This window comes from Cucumis melo, chromosome 9 (genome assembly GCF_025177605.1).
Source record: "Cucumis melo cultivar AY chromosome 9, USDA_Cmelo_AY_1.0, whole genome shotgun sequence".
Classification (NCBI taxonomy): Eukaryota; Viridiplantae; Streptophyta; class Magnoliopsida; order Cucurbitales; family Cucurbitaceae; genus Cucumis; species Cucumis melo.
Genome location: NC_066865.1, coordinates 1,118,055 through 1,136,507, shown reverse-complemented (window position 1 = coordinate 1,136,507; position 18,453 = coordinate 1,118,055). Strand labels below are relative to the sequence as shown.

General features: G+C 30.5%; 3 protein-coding genes and 1 long non-coding RNA gene across 8 annotated transcripts; 1 reads left to right on the top strand and 3 right to left on the bottom strand.

Annotated features, from left to right (window-relative positions):
- Window positions 1–1,254: 1,254 nt before the first annotated feature.
- LOC103498619 (probable beta-1,3-galactosyltransferase 8) lies at window positions 1,255–4,863 on the bottom strand. Its single transcript, XM_008461280.3, has 9 exons — window positions 4,775–4,863; window positions 4,159–4,347; window positions 4,019–4,083; window positions 3,769–3,941; window positions 3,425–3,682; window positions 2,670–2,757; window positions 1,812–1,937; window positions 1,599–1,708; window positions 1,255–1,498 (listed from the first exon to the last, which is right to left on the bottom strand). Exons 2-9 carry the CDS (start codon window positions 4,324–4,326, stop codon window positions 1,350–1,352), a joined length of 1,137 nt encoding a protein of 378 aa, XP_008459502.1. The 5' UTR covers window positions 4,327–4,347; window positions 4,775–4,863; the 3' UTR covers window positions 1,255–1,349.
- On the top strand, window positions 3,678–6,803 carry LOC103498618 (uncharacterized). Of its 2 annotated transcripts, XR_539626.3 has the most exons (4): window positions 3,678–3,998; window positions 4,090–4,294; window positions 6,279–6,515; window positions 6,603–6,803. It is a non-coding gene; the product is annotated as an uncharacterized LOC103498618 (long non-coding RNA). The 2 variants fall into 2 exon arrangements; XR_539625.3 differs by having other exon boundaries at window positions 6,279–6,803.
- A 2,022-nt stretch (window positions 6,804–8,825) lies between these two features.
- LOC103498753 (ethylene-responsive transcription factor ERF022-like) lies at window positions 8,826–9,311 on the bottom strand. Its single transcript, XM_008461488.1, has one exon. The coding sequence runs from the start codon at window positions 9,309–9,311 to the stop codon at window positions 8,826–8,828; it is 486 nt and encodes a 161-aa protein (XP_008459710.1).
- A 4,390-nt stretch (window positions 9,312–13,701) lies between these two features.
- LOC103498620 (uncharacterized) lies at window positions 13,702–18,044 on the bottom strand. 4 transcript variants are annotated; one of them, XM_017046908.2, is made up of 6 exons: window positions 17,553–18,044; window positions 17,312–17,444; window positions 16,921–17,092; window positions 16,539–16,575; window positions 15,610–15,901; window positions 13,702–15,340 (listed from the first exon to the last, which is right to left on the bottom strand). In XM_017046908.2, the coding sequence occupies exons 1-6, from the start codon at window positions 17,733–17,735 to the stop codon at window positions 15,315–15,317; spliced, it is 843 nt and encodes a 280-aa protein (XP_016902397.1). In that variant the 5' UTR covers window positions 17,736–18,044; the 3' UTR covers window positions 13,702–15,314. The 4 variants fall into 4 exon arrangements, with proteins under 4 accessions (XP_016902397.1, XP_016902398.1, XP_016902396.1 ...); XM_017046909.2 differs by having other exon boundaries at window positions 13,702–15,320; window positions 16,921–17,068; window positions 17,553–18,011; XM_017046907.2 differs by having other exon boundaries at window positions 13,702–15,320; window positions 17,553–18,002.
- Window positions 18,045–18,453: the final 409 nt, after the last annotated feature.

Genomic DNA, 18,453 nt, shown 5'->3' with positions numbered 1-18,453 from the left:
ATTGTCGTTTAACTTTCAAATATTCCCTTAGACTTTGAAACGAGACTTATTCAAATACTTATCAAACGGGTTCGTTAATAGTAAAAATGTATTATTCAACAGAGAGAAGTATTCCTAAGTGGTAATGATGATGAGATACAAAACTTGAAACAGAAGATAATAAATTCCTTTTGTTCACTTAAATTCTGGGAATTTAAGAGAATGATCAGTTGGATGGAACAAAAAGAAGAAAATAAAATAAAGGTTGAAAAATTCAATTACGTAAAAATGAAAGGTTGAACCGAACAAGAGAATAAAGAGGAAGATTATAGAGAGAGTAATGAAATTAAAATTGACGCAAAGAATGTCAGCCAAACTCCTATTTCTACGTATCATCAATTCCTTTCTTTCTTTCTTTCTTTTTACTTCCCAATTCTTTTTTAACTTTTACACAACAAATAATATATATATATATATGTATATACATATATATGTGTATATATATATTATGTATGTATTTTGGATTACTTCTCATTTACTACATTTTTGAACTTACTTTGCCTTTATGAATTGTCACATTATAAAAATAAATAAATAAAGCAAACGATAATTTTAACCTAAACTTTCGGTATTGTTTGTGTTTCGGTCTCTAAGATATGTTATATTTTTAATCTTTTAAGTTTAGAGGTTTTTGTTTCAATTTAGAGTTTTATAATGTTAAAACTAACCTTATCGTTTAGATTTAAATTTTGGTTTATAGATTTAGAAAAAGTTTTATTTTTGAAAATTCTACGTTAAAGGATTTATATTTTTAGTGATGATTTTTTTTTAAATATTTTACTTTTTGTTTATAGTGTGTTAATGTTTCTTAATTAATTTAAAAGAATTAAATAAAACTAAATAATTTCACTTCAAAATTAATTTAAATTAATTAATAGATATTGATATGGAAGAAGTAAGTACTTAATAAAAATTAAAATAAAGAATGTATATCTTCACGTAAAATTTATAGATTAAATTGATACTAAACTTGAAGAAAAAAACAATATTTTAAAATTCAAAATCTAAAAAGAGATTAGATGAAAATTTTGATAAAGAAAATAAATTTTCCTAAAAGCTATGATAATTGATGTTAATTAATATAAAAAATACATATTTGACTCAATTGATGTTAATAAATATAAAAATATATTTAAGTTTAATTTTGTTTTCTTTTAAAAGAAGAAATAAGAAACAAAAGTTGGATTAAATAATTTGATGTTAAATGATTGATGAAAAGCAAAAGGTAAGTTTTTCACTTATGAATTGGAGACTCTTTCTTCCTTGTTTTATTTTTACTCAACAATCCCTCAGCTTTGATACAAATGGCATTAAACAGCAACGTTCCAAATAGCTTCGTTACCTTCTCCACATAACTTATGAACTTCCTTCATTCTCTCCACAGATTCACAAATCCCACTGCACGACCAATCAAACGTTGCCACACATACATTCCCTCCATTTGATTTTGCCTCGCAATCTATCATTTTCAAAAACAAAAAAAAAACCTAACAATAATTAGAAGATTAGATACAAACAATATATCATTTCACATGAATAGATGGTTAACGTAAAGTGACCTGGGGGTGTTCCACAGCACATGGAACGATCATCGATGTGTTCGACTTCTAAGCCAATCAACCAAGCTCCCAATGACACGTCTTCGTTCGCATATCGATGTAATATAGGACTAAACCAACGAAAGAAATAAAAGGAGGATAATTAAGGTTTGGATGTAGTTTAATTTAATCAGAAGAAAAAGAAAGGGTTAAATATATTGTAATTTGACTTACTAATTAAGTGAAATGTAGGCAGCAAGGTCTTTAGAAATGGCATAGATTTGGCCAGTGGCATGCCTAAAATACTCATTCCCTTCTTCACCAAATTTCCAATGCTCTGGCTCATGATACTTCAATCCCCTGCCCATCCATATCTCAAATCAAAAACTCGTTTCTAAAAAATATGTTCGATTGTATCAATTTAGATTCTAAATTTTTAATTTAATCAAATTTGATTATAAATTTATAGCATTAATGTTGCAATTTTAACTCTAATAAGTCCTTGTCCTAAGAATCGTTTTTTTTTTAAATCTCTCGGTACATATAAGTATTTGGATATATACACGAAAAATTTACGTATTAATATAGGATAATTATAATTGGTGGCAATTTTAGAAATGATAATTAAGTATATAACAATATTTTAAAAAAAAATTACAAATATAGAAAAATCTATCGGTGATAAACTTCTGTCGTTGATAGACTCTTATGGTCTATCAGTGAATAACCAATATATTGTAACATGATCTATCAGTGATAGAATTCTATCGTTGATAGACTTTGATAGGTTTTGCTATATTTGAAAAAATTTTAAAATGAAATATTTGCAAAAATGACAAACAAAAATTTATGATAATAGAGCTCATGCCACTACATTTTTTAAATTCGCTACTTTTGCAATTTTACTTGTCAATCTTGGGCTTGAACCGATATCATTCTAAAACAGCAAATTTAAAAGTGGATAACTCCCTAATAATCCTTCAATAACTGTCTAATAGTCGTTTGATATCTGTCTGATATCATTAATTATTTATCATATTTGTCATATTTGCGGTATATAAAAAAAAGAGAGAAGGGAAAAAAAGGACTCACTTTTGAGAGAGAACTGGGCCTGACTTCATGCAGCCCATGTAAATCCTGGGCTTGGACCGATGTCGTTCTAAAGCTGTCACCAATGCCCCTACACACAAACCTCTTATTTTTTATATTCCAAAATTGCCCTTTTATAAAGTGAGATTTAAAATTGTGTTATTTTTAATACAACCTAAATGTTCACTTTTAAATTTTCTAAGTTGATTAATAAATTTTCCAACTCAAAATTTAAAAACATAATCTAAGTTAACTAATTTATTTAAGAAAAAAAAAATACTTTTAGTAATGCTTAAATTCTGATGCATTACATTTTCATCTTTAAGGAAAAAAGAAAAATATTTTCAAAAAAATGAAAGAGGATCTTGTTAAATGATAAACTACGATTGAACAATCAGATGATATATATTTTGAAAGGTTGTTTTAAATATAATTTAGAAATGAGAAATTTGAACTTAAAATCTCTTGTCTTCGAAAACATACACAGAGTTAATCTAAGCTCGTGTTCCACAATTTTCATATATTTTCAATAAAAGGAGAGGAAAAAGAAAAATTAAATCTCAATAATTGATAACTATAAAAATAATAAAATAATACATTCTCAAATTTTGAATAATAATAATTGAATTCTAATTTTGATAATCAAATTTTTAGTTTTAATTTGTAAACTTTGCTTTTTATTTTGATAAAATAAAATAAAATGTTTTTATGGGTAACGTATAAAATTCAAACGAAACGAAAACTTTGTTTGAATTTACCCAAATTGACATGAACATCGTCGTCAACCTTCACGTAGAACTCTGCCGCCCACAGAGCCGCCGCCGTCGTGAAGTACAGCCGTGTCTTCGTCGACAATTGATGATAATCTTCCACATGCCTCAGCCGCAGAAAGTCACCATGTTCCTCTTCCTCCTCATCTATGGCTCTATCTAATGCTCCACCTGGCCTTCCACTCTTTCCTATGACGAATCGGACTACAATCCCCTTCTCTTTCTCCAATTTCTTCAAAGATTCTCCTGCGCCCATCATCAATTGTTCAATCCCACGCCGATTTCTCAGTGTATTTTTTTCGTTTACGAGTTAGGGTTTCGGTTTTACGGACCTCGAGGCATCCACGTTTCTCGAATCGAATCTCGGCGTTTCTTGCTACTGAAGGCCGTATTGATTCCGATCACCACAAACGCCTTCTCCGGCGGAAGCGGCCTCGGATTTCTCCCGTTCGTTCGAGATAACGCCATTTCCATCTCCCAATTTCCGAACGTTTTCTCCAGAGATCTGCCGAATCAAAGCTTTAAAAAGAGAATTCAACAACAGAATGCAACAAAAATTTCGGTATAATCGATTCTTCTTACTGAAGTGCTTGATGTGTTTTTGTAACTTCCACCATAATATCCTGGTCATTCGATTCCACTAATTTCTGCAGAAAAATCAAAAGAATGACGTTAACATTACAGTTTTACATCAAGAGGAGTTCAAAATTAGTGAAACTCACTCGTTTATGATCACAATCTGGAGTGGCTGCTTCAAGATTTTCAAAATGGTTAAGAAACTGAGGATCTTTGGTTTGAATTCTGTTGCGCCCAGTGAAGAGTGATCCTGCAAGAAAGCTTGCAAAGCATAGGACCAAGGTGAGTTTACCATTCATTGGCTTTCCCCTCATTTTTCTCTGCGTTTCTGCTTCCTGTTTAGCAACTAAAATTGTTCAGCTTCAGCTACAACATTTTCATTGGTTTGCTGCAAATGGTTACTTATAATTCATTCATGCATATACATATATAGATCATAGAGTTTAGGGATTGTGTCTTCATTTGTGGATTCATGGGTTTATTAAGTAATAAAAAATAAATTCTGGGTTGTAGTGGGATGTTTGAGACTTAAACATACCATATGGGGGATCTTTAATATAAGAATGATGAGATGTTTTTATATGAATTATTGTTAGGTAATAATGGGGGGATGCTTCAAAATTGAATTAAAGTTGAAGTAAATGCAATTAGGCAAATGGAGACGAAGAGGAAGAGGTTGGCAAATGGAGGCTTGGAAAGTTTTGAAGAGTTGAAAATAGGCCAAAAAGATGATCATAATACACAAGTAATTAGGTAAAGTACCTTGAAAATTAATGATGGGGATTGAATTGAGGAATTAATTAGAGAGAGAGGAAGGGATTTTGAAGTTTTGAGTTTTAGAATTGAATGATTAAAGATTATAAGAGGAGAAGAAGATGGAAGGAAGATCTAAGAAGAGAGGGATGAAGTGTAGAGTGGTAGTTAATTCATGTGTAGCGTGTGGCCCAACAAACTGTTTGCTAAACCTTAACATTCAAATTCTTAAGCTCTGTTTCTGGGAAGCATCAACATGTACACTCTCTCCTAACTTAGCTCACATTTTCGCTAATCTTATACTATTTGGTTGTCAAGAAAACTCGTAGAGCTTTTAGAGCTCTTTGATTTCGTATATGAATTTTGCTTGATGCTCTTTCGATTTATTGAATTCCGTGATTATTCATTTGGCAAACTTGTTTCTTGTTTTTGGTTTAAGTGATCCAAATAGTAGGAATTTTGAAAACAACGTTTTCATATCTAGTGTATAGATTTTGAATTTGAAATCTTGATGTTAACTTAGATGAATACAATATTTCATATTATAAACCTATTTCATCTGGTTAAATTAAATTATGTATAATATAATATGGTATACATAATATGACCTAAATTAATAATCACATGCCTACACAAGTATTTTTAATCACTTGTTCTCTCTGCTGTTTCTAGTTGTAATTTTAACATGAGAAACTTTATCCCCCTTCAGGAGGTTGGTACTGGTAGGACTTGATTTTATTATAATCATAATTTCTTTTTAAAAAATACGAGTATAGTTAAATTGGTTCTACCAAACTCTACGTCATAGGTTTGATTCCCTCGTATCACGCATTGTCAAAAAAAAAAAAAAACTGTACTACTTAAATAAAATTTATAGCCTAAAGACACATGCTGATACATTATTTGAAAATAGTTGAGCTTTAACTTGATATGTATCTAATAGCTAGAGCCCAAAAATATTCTTATGCTTTGCAAATAAATTATTGAACACATTCTTAGCCATGGTTTAAATTGGAATTCAGTTTGAAAAGTTACCCTTAAAATATGAAATAATATGGTTTAAATCTTATTTTGGTACATGAATTTTTATGATTATTCTATTTTGACGTATATGTATACACATTGTTTAAAAGTGAAATCATTTGGCTCTAAATATACGTATCTAGGCTTGCATTAGAGACAAGAAAGTGGTACTGGGTGGATAGCTATTAGGTCATGCTTGCATTAGAGACAAGAAAGTGGTACTGGGTGGATAGCTATTAGGTCATGTGATAAAATAATAGCAAATATTCGAGTGATAAAATAATAGCAAATATTCGAGGAATGTTTGAGACGGTGAGTTAATTATTATTTTTTGTTGGTTATAATAATCTGTGTTTGGGTACAATTATTTTAATTTGGATTATGATAGTCGATACGTGGGTGCAAGTTATTCTAGTAAAATTTTTGTTTGGTTCGGAATTTATTTTCTTCTGGCCTAAAACTACGTAAAAATTTTGAAAAATTCCTACAGTTCATGGACGAACATGTTAAACCGATTATCAAGCTTGGGGAGTCGCTTATCCCTGTGAACAACTATGAACCCCTCGACGGCTGGTTATGGGAGATGAGCCCTCATGGCATGGCCACATCACCATCTAGGCGTTAACTACCCCCAACTACTGGGGACGAACGGATCCGAAGCCACCCCAAGAAGTTGGAGAAAGCGGTGAGAAAAACAAGGGGGCAGTGGAAGATGAACATCCTCGAAGTAAATTCTTTTTGTGTTTTGTTGAATTACATCCACCTCTTAAGTATTAGACTTGCTATCAAGGATCTGTAATTCCTGTCATCTTAGATAATCTCACATTGAGGAGGGAGAATTGGGCCAAAGCACCCGCAAGGAAGCCCAGATTTGAATGCCAACTATAGTCAACAACCATGACCAATGGTAGCAGCGTATGAATCGGAGGAAGGTAAAAGGAATTCAAACTGAGTTGAGAATACATTTTTGACAATAAAGGTTTTAATAAAATCAAAGTTTTATTTTATATTTTCATCTATCTGTTTAATAGCAATTCAGAAATTCAATTCTTTATATTATTATTTTAAATATACTTGATATTATATTTAAATTGATTATAAAATATTATACCTTACTAATAAACTGTTTATGAACATCTATATTCTTTTTTTTTTTCTTAAAAAATTAGGCATGATTATTATTTTGTAAATTCTATAATTTATCATGTACTGTGTATTTTAATTGTAAAATAAATGAATTGAGTTTCTAACTTTGTTTATTTCATAGTTTAGATCGTAGTAGTTTATGTTTATTTTGTTACATATGAAAAAGATCTACAAGTTTTTACATAAATTTTAAAATTTAGATATACTAAAAATATTAAAATGTTTGTTTGTTTGTTTTTTTTTTTTTTTTTTTTGCATGTTTTGTACAATTTGAATAATAGAATTAAAAAAATAACATAAACATTATTTGTCATACATACTTGCCAAGAAAGTGGGTAGCAAATGCTTGGCTTGCTTCTCCATTTATTTTTGTTCTTTTTCCCTTTACTTTCACATTTTGTTCTGTTTTGATTTAGGCTTTAGATTTTAGAATGTTACAGTTTTACCTTGATGATATTATGGAGTTTTGTTTCAAACTTGTTTCTTTGGGTTTCAAATTAATTAACATTTTTATTTTTATTTTATTTTTAGTTTTTATAAGTATTAATATCTATTAAGTAATTTAAAATAACTGTAAAGTAAAATTTTAAATTTAATCTTAACTGTTACAAAAAAAAAATAATGAAATTAAACTTCATTAGATTAATATTAAAGACGTGAAGCAAATGAAAATTGAAACAAAGTTCAAATTTCAAGAATAAAATTATAACATTTTGAAACTAAAAATTACAAATGCAATTTTTTGAAATTGAGATCAAATTAAAATCAAATTAAAAACAAAGCTCGAAACTTACACAAATCAAAAGAAATTTTTTCTTATACAAAACATGTCTTCCTCTTTCTTCTTCTTCATTTTTTTTATCACAATAAGGCTTTGGAGTAAATACAAACAACCATAATTATATAGCTAAGTCTTTATTAGTATATAAAGTGAGTGAGACTATATATATATATATATAATGAAAAAGGAAAAATAGTCCTCTACCTTTGATGTAGAATTGGGACCATATGCTTATTTTATGAGAATATCTATATATCTATATATATATATATATATATATATATATAGATAATAATTCTATGAGCTCCACATTTGTATATTTATGAAAATTCTATAGGATGGAACAAATTTAATAATCCTTAGTCCTTTCCTCTTAAATTAATTATTGGGAAGTGCAATATATGAAAGCTCACTTTGATATATATATATATATATGTTAACCCCTACTTCATGTTGTGAGAGACATATACTATTAGAGTAATATATTCTCTACTCATTGAATAACAATGATACGTGTGAGTTATGATATACCGAGATGGAATAATTTTCTTTCTAATTTTAGTTGTTGAGATTTGTTGAAAACTTGGCAATTGAGTTTTATTTTCACTTCAAAATTTTGATATCGATCTCGTAATTTAATATATATAGTTTTTACTACATTGATAAATATTGTTTAAGTTTATTTAGCTTAAATTTTGTTGTATTTTAGTTTTTATACTTTTAATTTTGTGGGTCATCACGTTCTTTTCTTTCCGGGTTGTCCAGTGTCGAGACCATCCACCCTAACCCTGAATCTTAATTAAATAATACAATAAGATAAAAATACATTTCTTCGTTACAACTTATATAATGAATTTTTCCATCTATGGAAAAGTAGTCACCATCTATATGTCCAATATAATCATTACTTATTCCATCAAAATATATTATCATGCAACAAGCAACCATCTATATGGTAAGCCAATAAGATATCAGAAAGTCAAATATATGTCAATAATTTGTTCCCTTTCTATGAATGAATCAAATCTTTCTTCACATTCATATCCCAAAAGGAAATAAACAAATAATCTATCATTGTCAATTGACTTAAAAACATTTGGTTAAAGAAATTTAGAAATAGGTTGGTAACAACAACGAAGGGTCTTCTTCATTCAAGGCTGGTCCAAAGCCAAGTAGACCCAACCTCAATGGACTCAACAATGGCACTTCCTTCACTTGCTCGAACATCGTCGAACTCCATCCGCTTCTCGTCCTTTGCTGATCTCCACCCTCCACCGTCTCCGTTCTCACTTGCGCCGCTGCCTTTGCTGCAGCCAATTGAATGTGTTCTCTCGAGCATGACTCCGGTTGCGGGAGCGAGCTCACAGAGTCAGGGAAGTTGAGCACCGCAGAGTTACCTCTCAAAAACGCTGCTGCCGAGTCATAGGCACGCGCTGCCATCTCGGGGGAGGCAAAGGAGCCAAGCCAAACTCGTGTCTTCTTCCCCGGTAGCCGTATCTCGGAGACATAGCGACCCCAACTTCGCTTTCGAACCCCTCGAAAGGGCTTCGTAATCGAACCGTTGGCTCGGAGATGCTGCTGTTGAGCTTGAGTCATTGAGAGTAATGACTAGAGATTGAAGAAGAAGGAGCAAAGAAAGTAAATTGGGATCAGTTGTTGCATTGTAAGTTCAATATATTGAGAAATGGCAACTTAAAGAGAGTGAGACTATATATATATATATATATATATATATATATATAAATGGTGAGTATACTTTTGGAATGAGAATGAGAATGGGTTTGTTTTTGTTATTTTATGTTTTGACATTTTGTTTTAGAGGATATATATTTGCGTATTTGGTAACTTAGGTAATGTGAAACGTTTTTATTAAATATCAAAACTTTTCTGTGAGTTTGTTGCCAAATTAAGGATTATATTACGGTTGCTTTCTTCACTTTCCTCTCATTCTTCCTTCTAGAGGCTTAAAGGAATTATATATATATATATATATATATATGTTTTGAAGGAAAATTGTTTTAAATGAATTCTTTTTAAATATTTATAAAATGATACATATATATATAGACACAAATAATAGTCTATTTTAGATACTGTCGCGGTTCATCGTAGAAAAACGGTGATATTTTGCTATATTTAGAAATAAATTTTTGTATATATGTTCTCTTATGATTAAGAATTTATCATCTCGTTTGCATCGTGTGTGATGATTTTTTTAGTTAAAGTAATATGTCAAATAATGTTTAAATTTTGAATTTGTTGGAGCAAAGTCATATTTATTTCCTTGAAAATTAATAAGTGGTAATATGAAATTAAGCACGTTTGATTATACTTGTTTTTGTCTATCTATGTTCTGTAATCACAATGTAACGTGGACTCATGGTTAAATATGTGAGATAAGAAAATATAGTTCGATTATGGAAATCTAAGGATTAGTTTAATTGCATTTGAAAATTACATGAGATCCATTAGATTCTTTCAAATACTTTTGAAAAAGTTTTCAATTTTTACCTTAAAATAACATTTTTTTAGAAATATTGTTACTGTTATAGTAGGATAAGAATACGTTACAATTACTAATTGACTTAAATGGTAACAGTAAGAAAACATATTGATACCACTTAACTTGTGGGGTTGGGACCCCACTGGGACTCGCCCTGATCAACGAGGTGGGGTATCCATGAATGCACAGGAAATGGGGGAGGGAGTAAGGATTATTTTTTCTCCATTGACATTTCGGAACCAGGGACGGGAAATATACATTCCCTAACTCTGACCCCGACCCCAACCCCCACCTTGCCCCGAAAGAAAAAAAAAACTGTATGTGTGTGTATATATATATATATATATATATATATATATAGATAGATAGATAGATAGATATGTATATATATATGTATGTATATATAGATAGATATATATATGTATATATATGTATGTATATATAGATAGATATATATATGTATATATATATGTATGTATATATAGATAGATATATATGTATATATGTATGTATGTATGTATGTATGTATGTATGTATGTATGTATGTATGTATGTATGCGTGTGTGTATGTATATATACATTTAGTTACATATGTACATAGAAATATACATATATATATTTATATTTGTTATAAAAAAAAAACAACAAAAGTGGAGAATATTTTCCCCACGGAGAACCCCTATAAAATCTCCGCCCTGTTCTCCTGGGGAAATTTGTGAGGATGAGGAATGGGATAGGGGTGGGGACGGGGACGGGCAGTGGCATCCTCGTCCTCGCCTCGCCCCGTGATATCTTTAATTGATACTAATAAACCAAATTTCATGCGTTCACCAAAATTAACCCAAATCCAACAAGAACCCAACTGAGTTTATTATTATATTTATAAGGTATGTCCTTTACCTTTATGATATGTAATTATATGTAAAGATATTTATCTTAAGTTTTATTTATTTTCATAATGTTTTTTATAATTACTCTCCAACAATTCTTAAAAACAACTTTTGCACTTTTAGAAAGCAAAATTTCATTAAATAACTTGAGATTGATTTCTCCATCTTAATTCAATATATATATATGAAAATAATTAAATAAAGTTTGTACTTATCAACATTTTACTTATATTTTTAAAATGAAAGTGTAAATAAATTATTCGAGTAACTCATGCCAACTCAACCCATATATTTTATGGTTAGATTGGATTGGATTGAGTTCATTTTTCAATAAGGATTATTTGATCGAGTTGTTTAAATTTAATTACATCCTAAACTATTGAATTGTATCTAAAATGTCGTACTTCAACCCAACTCACGAACATAATTTTAGTAATCTTCATAACTGTTGTGTCCCTTCTCTTTCCAACTCCATTATATGTTGTGAAGTCACTCTCAAAAACAATCTTTTGAAGATAGAATGATATTGATATATACTTCTCCACTACACCAACTCTCACACATTTTATATCTTATGGCGACAAACTTTGATTCTTAACTTAAGCTTTGAAAGCTTTAGAACATTCAAATGGCTTCACTTTTTTCTTTTAAAAAAAATAAAATTCCAACAAAGGTTTTGCACAAAAGAAATCCTTCATTTGCAAAACTCATACATTACACACACATGACAATTTTTTCTTTAAAAAAAAAAAACTTGAACTAAAACCTCAAAAGAGAAATAAGACCATTGTAGATTTTGAAAAAAAAAAGTAGTTTAAGTTAGATTCATGATACACATTTGATGAATTTGTAATTAAATTTCAATGAATTCAACATTTGTCAAGGACGATGCGTACGTACATGAATAGTATCTATACACATGCACTTAATTTAATTTTGTGTGTCTACTAAGAAGCAATCTCTCGAGTAGGGTGTTATAGATATATATATCAACGCATCTACTAATTCCAATCCTATCTTTTGTATATCTTAGTTAAAAAAAGAAAAACCTCTTAAATAGCTAGAGTGCTACAAATGTATCAACTCTAATTGAGATATCTCGATAAAGAAAAACATATCTTCGAATAAAAACAGTCTATTTTCCTCGTTTATGACCAAGTCTAAGAAAAAACAAATCGATAAAAATTCAAAGGAAGTCCAAACAAACAATAATATATAATTTTCTGGACTTGTGGGGTACCATATTAGTAATAATCTAGAGTTTTAGAAGACAACAAGTTTGTTTGTAGCTGTTTTGAAATTGATTTCACTTTAGGTTGAAATATTAGAGTGGGAGAAATGGTTGGAAAATCCATGGATGCAATAGATAAGAGAGAGAAGAAGAAGAAGAAGAAGAAGAAGAAGAAGAAGAAGAAGAAGAAGAAGCAGAGAGGGTTTACTTTATTACTGCTACTATTATTATTTTTCTCTTTAATCTTTAATGTGGGGCTATATAACTCAAAAAGTCAAAAAGAAAAAAAAAAAAGAAACAAAAGTGGGTCATGAACAACACAATTCATTCATTCATACAACTCATATAGGATCTGCTTTCTGAATCAATATAATGAATCATATAATTCAATGGTTCAGATTCAATTTGAATTATATATATATATGTATATATTGAATCCCTTTTTTAGTTTCTTCTTCCTCATTATTATTATTGTCTTCCCATTTCCAGACTGTTACAAGGTTCCAATTATCAAAGGACCCAACAACAAAACTGCTCAAATTAATTGCAACCACACACCCAAGTGTGTAGTTGCTACATTTCATCAAACAACACAATTAATTGAAATCCCAAATTATAAAAAAAAAAAAAATTGATATTAAATTATTGAAGTTGGGAAGTGTGTGGGGTTGTCTTAACCAATTTCTCGCTTGTAGTGAATTGATGAAAAATGTCTAAATCATGCTACACGTCGAAAGCACAAACCTAACGATCCATTTGGTAACCATTTGATCTTTTTTTAGAAAAAAAATAAAGCTTACAAATGCTCTTTTCACCTCTAAAATCTTTTACTTCGATATCTACTAATTTTCACCGTTATTTTAAAAAAACCAAACCAAATCTTATGGTTAAAAAATATGTATGTAATTTTCAAACACTTTCGTTTTTAATTTAACTAAAAATTTACTATTACTCCACAGAGATGCTAACCACCTAAAAAATTGAATGAAGATTGAATTAAAAATTTTCAAACAACAAAATTGAAAGAAAAAAAAAATCAAATGATTACAAAACAAGATCTAAAGTTACCCAAAATTTAGAGAGCACTCTAGAGAAACCGACCAACCACCCACATTTGAAATAACTTTTCAAGTGCTTGAAAACGACATTTTTAAATGCTTATAAATGTTCTAAAAGTCATTCTAAACAAGTTCAAAAGGACTAAATTAAATCAGAAGTTCAATAAAAAAAAAGGGTAAAGAGAATAAAGAGAGGAGAAAGAAATTAAAGAAGCAATTAATATTGAGGTACATAGGATGTTATATTCTTCAAGCAGCTGCAAATTAGGAGCATGCAACTAATGAAGAACTTAATGGATCTTAGTAGAGAGAATTAAAGTAGTCCTTAACATAAAAAAGGAAAAAGGGTAGTAATTAAACCATCTAATTACATTACAAACCATAAAAAAAGGACAATTTTTTTTTTTTTGAAAAAAAGGCTCTTCTTTTACAAACATAATTAATTAAAAAAAAAAGTGTTTCCAAGTTCCACCAACTCCATGAAAGAAGAAAGTGCTAAGCTTGAACACACAACCACATGAAAATGAAAGGATGGATGATTGAAGAGATGAAATGAAAAGAAAAAAAAAAGGTAAAATGGGAAGAATGGGGTGAAGAAAAGAGATAGAGAGAAATGAAGTTGACCTAAGTCCTAACCATGGTTGGTTGGTTGGGTTAGTTTGAAAGGAAAAAAGAAAAGAAAAGAAAAAAAAAAAGCCAAAGGGAACCCAAATATCTCCCAAGGGCTAATATGCAAAATGCTTTAATTTTGAGATTTCCAATATCCATTAATGGAATATCTCAAAATTTCATGACATGCTTAATCCTAATTATCCTAATTATAATTTCTAATTATGAAATAACCTAAATGCACCAAAAGAAAAAAAGAAAAAAAAAGTTAAACCAAATGCAATATTTGTGCTTTGGTTTACCAAAAATAAACATGGTTGTAAACTCCCATAAGTTCAACCATGATTGTTGATGAAAACTTTAATTACACAAGAAAAATTAACTAATGTGCTTAATTAAGAGTTAATTAATCAAAGAGATTAAGGTATTATTCCCCTAACCCAAGGGAAATAATGTGTCAAAGATAATGTTGGTTGATTAGACCAAACTATTACTAAATTAAATTTGTAAAAAAAAAAAAAATAATGAAAATTATCCACTAGCCCTAGAGAGGAAAATATTTTGAAAGATTGGTGATTAATTTTGAAAAAGAAAAATCTACAAATTTTAAGAAAGAGGTGGGGGCAGCCATAGCCTCACCAATTTCTTGAAAATTTTTCCATCTAATTTACTTCCTAATTAAAAGTTTAATTACAAAATGATGATGAGAAAAATATTAGCCTTTTTTCAATTCCAATTTTTTCAAAGTGATGGAAGAGAAAAAGAGGGGTGTGGTGTTTAGGATAAAATATACAATTTTTTTTTTTTTTTTTTTTTTTTTTTGGAAAAATGTTTTTGTTTTTTTGGGTTAAATCTTTAAAGCCTTTCCTAGGCTTTGAAGATCAACAAAAAAAAACAAAGCTATGTGCAAATATTACCAATTTGAGGCCAATTCCCTTGATGGCCTAAATTGGGATTTTTCACAAAGTGGGTTTTGGTTCTCTTGATAAAAGGAACCATTTTCACTTGTTTTTCTTCACTAAACCCTAATTAATATGAATAACAATGGAAATGCATGATTTTGCTCCAATTTTGGAGAGGGTGAGAATTGGTATGGTTGGTTTTGAGGTTAGCCCCTATGGGGGGCTAAGATTGGCCTTAAAAGGCATGAGTGAGTTAGAGTGAAGAGAGAAAAGGGATTGAACCATGGTTAGGGCGAAGGTTGAGTTGGTTTGATTGAAGAAGACAAATTGGAGGGAATTCGAGGTCGGCGATGAGAGATTATATGTTGTCTCTAACGATGCGGAATTGGTGCAGGAAGAGCCATGGTCACGCCTGTGGAATAGCAAAAAACACTGTCAAAGATGTTAGTACGTCTTTCTTTCACTCTTCCCAACTTAAACAAAAGCGCTAACTATATAAAAAATGTTCTTCCTAAAATTTGTAACTCTCATTTTCAAACTCTTTTGATACGTTCAAATACAAATGCATCTCTAAAAATCTAGAGACATTCTTTTCAATGAATAATTATTTATCATTTTTGTGCATGTATTAACAATAACATAAACATGCATCAAAACAAAATATATTATTATTTATCAAACGGAGTTAACAACAAACAAACCTGATGGCAAAGTGGGGGGCGTGGGAGGAAGAGACATAGGAGGAGCAGCATAATGCTGAGGGAAAGTTGTTGCAGCAGTTGAATTAATCGCGGCCGAGTATTGAAACAGATGGTGAGGATACTGAACCCCATACCCTTGCTGCCCCGAACCGCCGCCACCGCTTCCTTCCCCGAATTGGAAATACGGGTAGAACGCCGCCGCTGCTGCTGCCGCTCCGCTCAATATGCCGCCCGGACCCGTCCCGTACATGGGGTACTGTGCAGTTGCCCCGCCGTACACATTGTAATAGCTCTGGAAATTTTAATACAAAGCCTTAATCATAAATAATCATAAACACTAACCCCATTTTCGTTAACAGTTCTTTTCAAATATCCTATGTCCTTCAGATATAACTGATAATATATATTATTCTTACGCAATTAAATCATTTTTCAAATGCATTATTCTGTTTCAATAACAAAGGAAAAAGAAAACATTATTCTTCAAAGAAGAGTTTGCTTATAACTTGATAAACTGTGATTGAAAATATGAGAAGCTAACTCAGCTGAGATGCCATTGATGTATGTTTTTTTAATGTAGAGTGGTCGGGTTGGAGGAGGCAGTTTGATGATAATGTGCATGAAAGAATGTGTAAACAATAACTTATAAAAGAATTTTCATTATTTAAAAGAAAAAAAAAAGAACAGTAAGTAAGAAAGTGATATATACTGTTACAAAACATTAAATGTAGAAACAAAAACTGTCGGATAAAACGACAAGAGAAAGAACATGAGAAAATGGTTCTCTTAACTTTCACTTTTTCAACAGTTTGACCACACAATTATCTACACATATGAATTTCCAATTATACCCTTATTCATCTTTCTTCAATATTCATTCATTTATTTATTTCCCCAATAAAAATATAGAAAAAGAAATTTGTACAAACCGTAGGGTAAGTGTAGTCTGGCGAATAAGAAGAGTACCTAAAAAAAAAAATGATAATAATAATTAACAAGAAAGTTTAATTTTTTTAAACTAAATACCCCATTAGTAATTACAAAAAATACATGCAATGCCATGCATATTGATTGATATATACATTAAAACAAACTGAAAATAAATGTTTGTAGCTAGTAACTTAAAGAGGAAACAATATGAATTTTAATTTAGAGTGATTATGAAGGGGGGGAAAATAGACTTTATTGTTAGTCATAAAGTAATTAAAGTGAAGAAATGAGTTGGCAAGTCACGTTGTAGAGAGAGAAATATATATATATATATATATAAAAGATAAATTATTAGAGAAATAAAGAAAAAGAAGAAATTACCCATAGAGATTGTAAGGGATCCCTTGCTGGATGGCATAATGAGGGAAAGTTGTTGTTGGAGAATGAAAAGCTGATCCAACATTCCCTCCAAATCCACTCTGGAAATTTGAGCTTAATACCCTAAAATTATTTCTTCCTCCTCCTCCTCCTGTCAATTCCCATTTCTTTTTCTCTTTATACACACGATCAATTTCAAAAAACAAAACCAAAATCAACCAACCACTTAACTTCAATTCACACACACACACACACACATATATATATCAATCATACTCTGTTTAACGATAACCATTTAATCATTATTATGTTTCGTTATGAAGGATCGATCGTAAACAAAGAGCAAGTACTACAAAAGCATGTTTGGAAGTGATAGATCTAAATGTGAATATACCGTGTTTAGGGGTGGAGGGTTTGGATCTTTGAACACCAAGAGAAGCAAGATTACAATTGGCTCTCCGACCGTCGATGACCGGAGAAGCATCTACACAAGCTCTCATAGCGGCATCGGGTTCACGAAACGTGACCTGCAAAAGAAAAACACTCTTCCATGGTTACAGGAAGGGAAAGAAAGGAAGATATATAAAGAGAAAGGGGAAGGGGGGGAAGGGAGAGAGTTTTGTTATTATTATTACAAATCCATAGCCTTTGGATCGGCCGGTGGCTTTGTCGGTAATAACGACGGCTTCCAAGATATCACCAAATTGTTCAAAGTATTTCTTCATGGTGTCTTTGTGAGTTTCCCAAGCCAAACCACCCACAAAAACTTTGGTGTAAGTGGTATCTCCAAATTGACTTGCTAAGTTAGATGGAGTCATGATCTTAGCTTAACAAAAAAAATAAAAGCAAAACAAAACAAAACAAAACAAAACACAAAGGGAAGATCAAAAGATCCTTAATTTTCACAATATGTTCTAAATCTTGTGTTGGGGAATTAGGGTTAGATGAAGAGAGATGGAATGGATGTGAAGAGATGAAGGAAGAAGAAGAAGAAGAAGAAGAAGAAGAAGAAGAAGAAGAAGAAGAAGAGAAGAGAGAAGAGAATTAGGTTAGAGATGAAAAGAAAAGAGAGAAAGTGAAATGGGAGACTATGAGAGGGGAAGGAGGGAAGGGAAAGCAAAAGTTACATATTAAAAATAAATAAAATAATAATGATTTATTTAATTATTTAATGGGAATTTTATTTTTTTCAAATTTTATATTATTTAAGGGTTAAAGTGGAAAGAAAGAATGGAGAAGGAGGGAGGCAAGAAAGAGGGTATTGTTAATACGGACATGAAATTATATATTGAAGAGATAAAGAGGGAGAGAGCCCACCATGGAGGCAACCCAAGAGGACCAACCAACACCATTTTTATCTTTCTTTTTTTCCCTTTTCCTATTAATCAATTTAGTCTTCTTTCTTCTTCTTCTTTTTTTTTTTTTTTTTCTTTTTCAAATTCAAAATTCTTGATGACTTCTTTTGTTCTATACCAAAAAGAACAATGTATATATACACGATTTTGTTTCTTGTGAGATATAGGATCTCATAGTGCT

What these genes read in the sequence shown, in the direction of transcription:
- LOC103498753 (XM_008461488.1), bottom strand. Translation starts at nt 9,311, where the DNA reads ATGACTCAAGCTCAACAGCAGCATCTCCGAGCCAACGGTTCGATTACG.
- LOC103498620 (XM_017046907.2), bottom strand. Translation starts at nt 17,735, where the DNA reads ATGACTCCATCTAACTTAGCAAGTCAATTTGGAGATACCACTTACACC. An exon ending in ACCCTCCACCCCTAAACACG is followed by an intron (nt 17,093 to 17,311) that starts GTATATTCACAT and finishes GTGTGTATAAAG; the next exon opens with AGAAAAAGAAATGGGAATTG. An exon ending in GCCCCCCACTTTGCCATCAG is followed by an intron (nt 15,321 to 15,609) that starts GTTTGTTTGTTG and finishes GCTATTCCACAG; the next exon opens with GCGTGACCATGGCTCTTCCT.
- LOC103498619 (XM_008461280.3), bottom strand. Translation starts at nt 4,326, where the DNA reads ATGAGGGGAAAGCCAATGAATGGTAAACTCACCTTGGTCCTATGCTTT. An exon ending in CAGATTGTGATCATAAACGA is followed by an intron (nt 4,084 to 4,158) that starts GTGAGTTTCACT and finishes ATTTTTCTGCAG; the next exon opens with AAATTAGTGGAATCGAATGA. An exon ending in AGAAACGTGGATGCCTCGAG is followed by an intron (nt 3,683 to 3,768) that starts GTCCGTAAAACC and finishes TGATGGGCGCAG; the next exon opens with GAGAATCTTTGAAGAAATTG.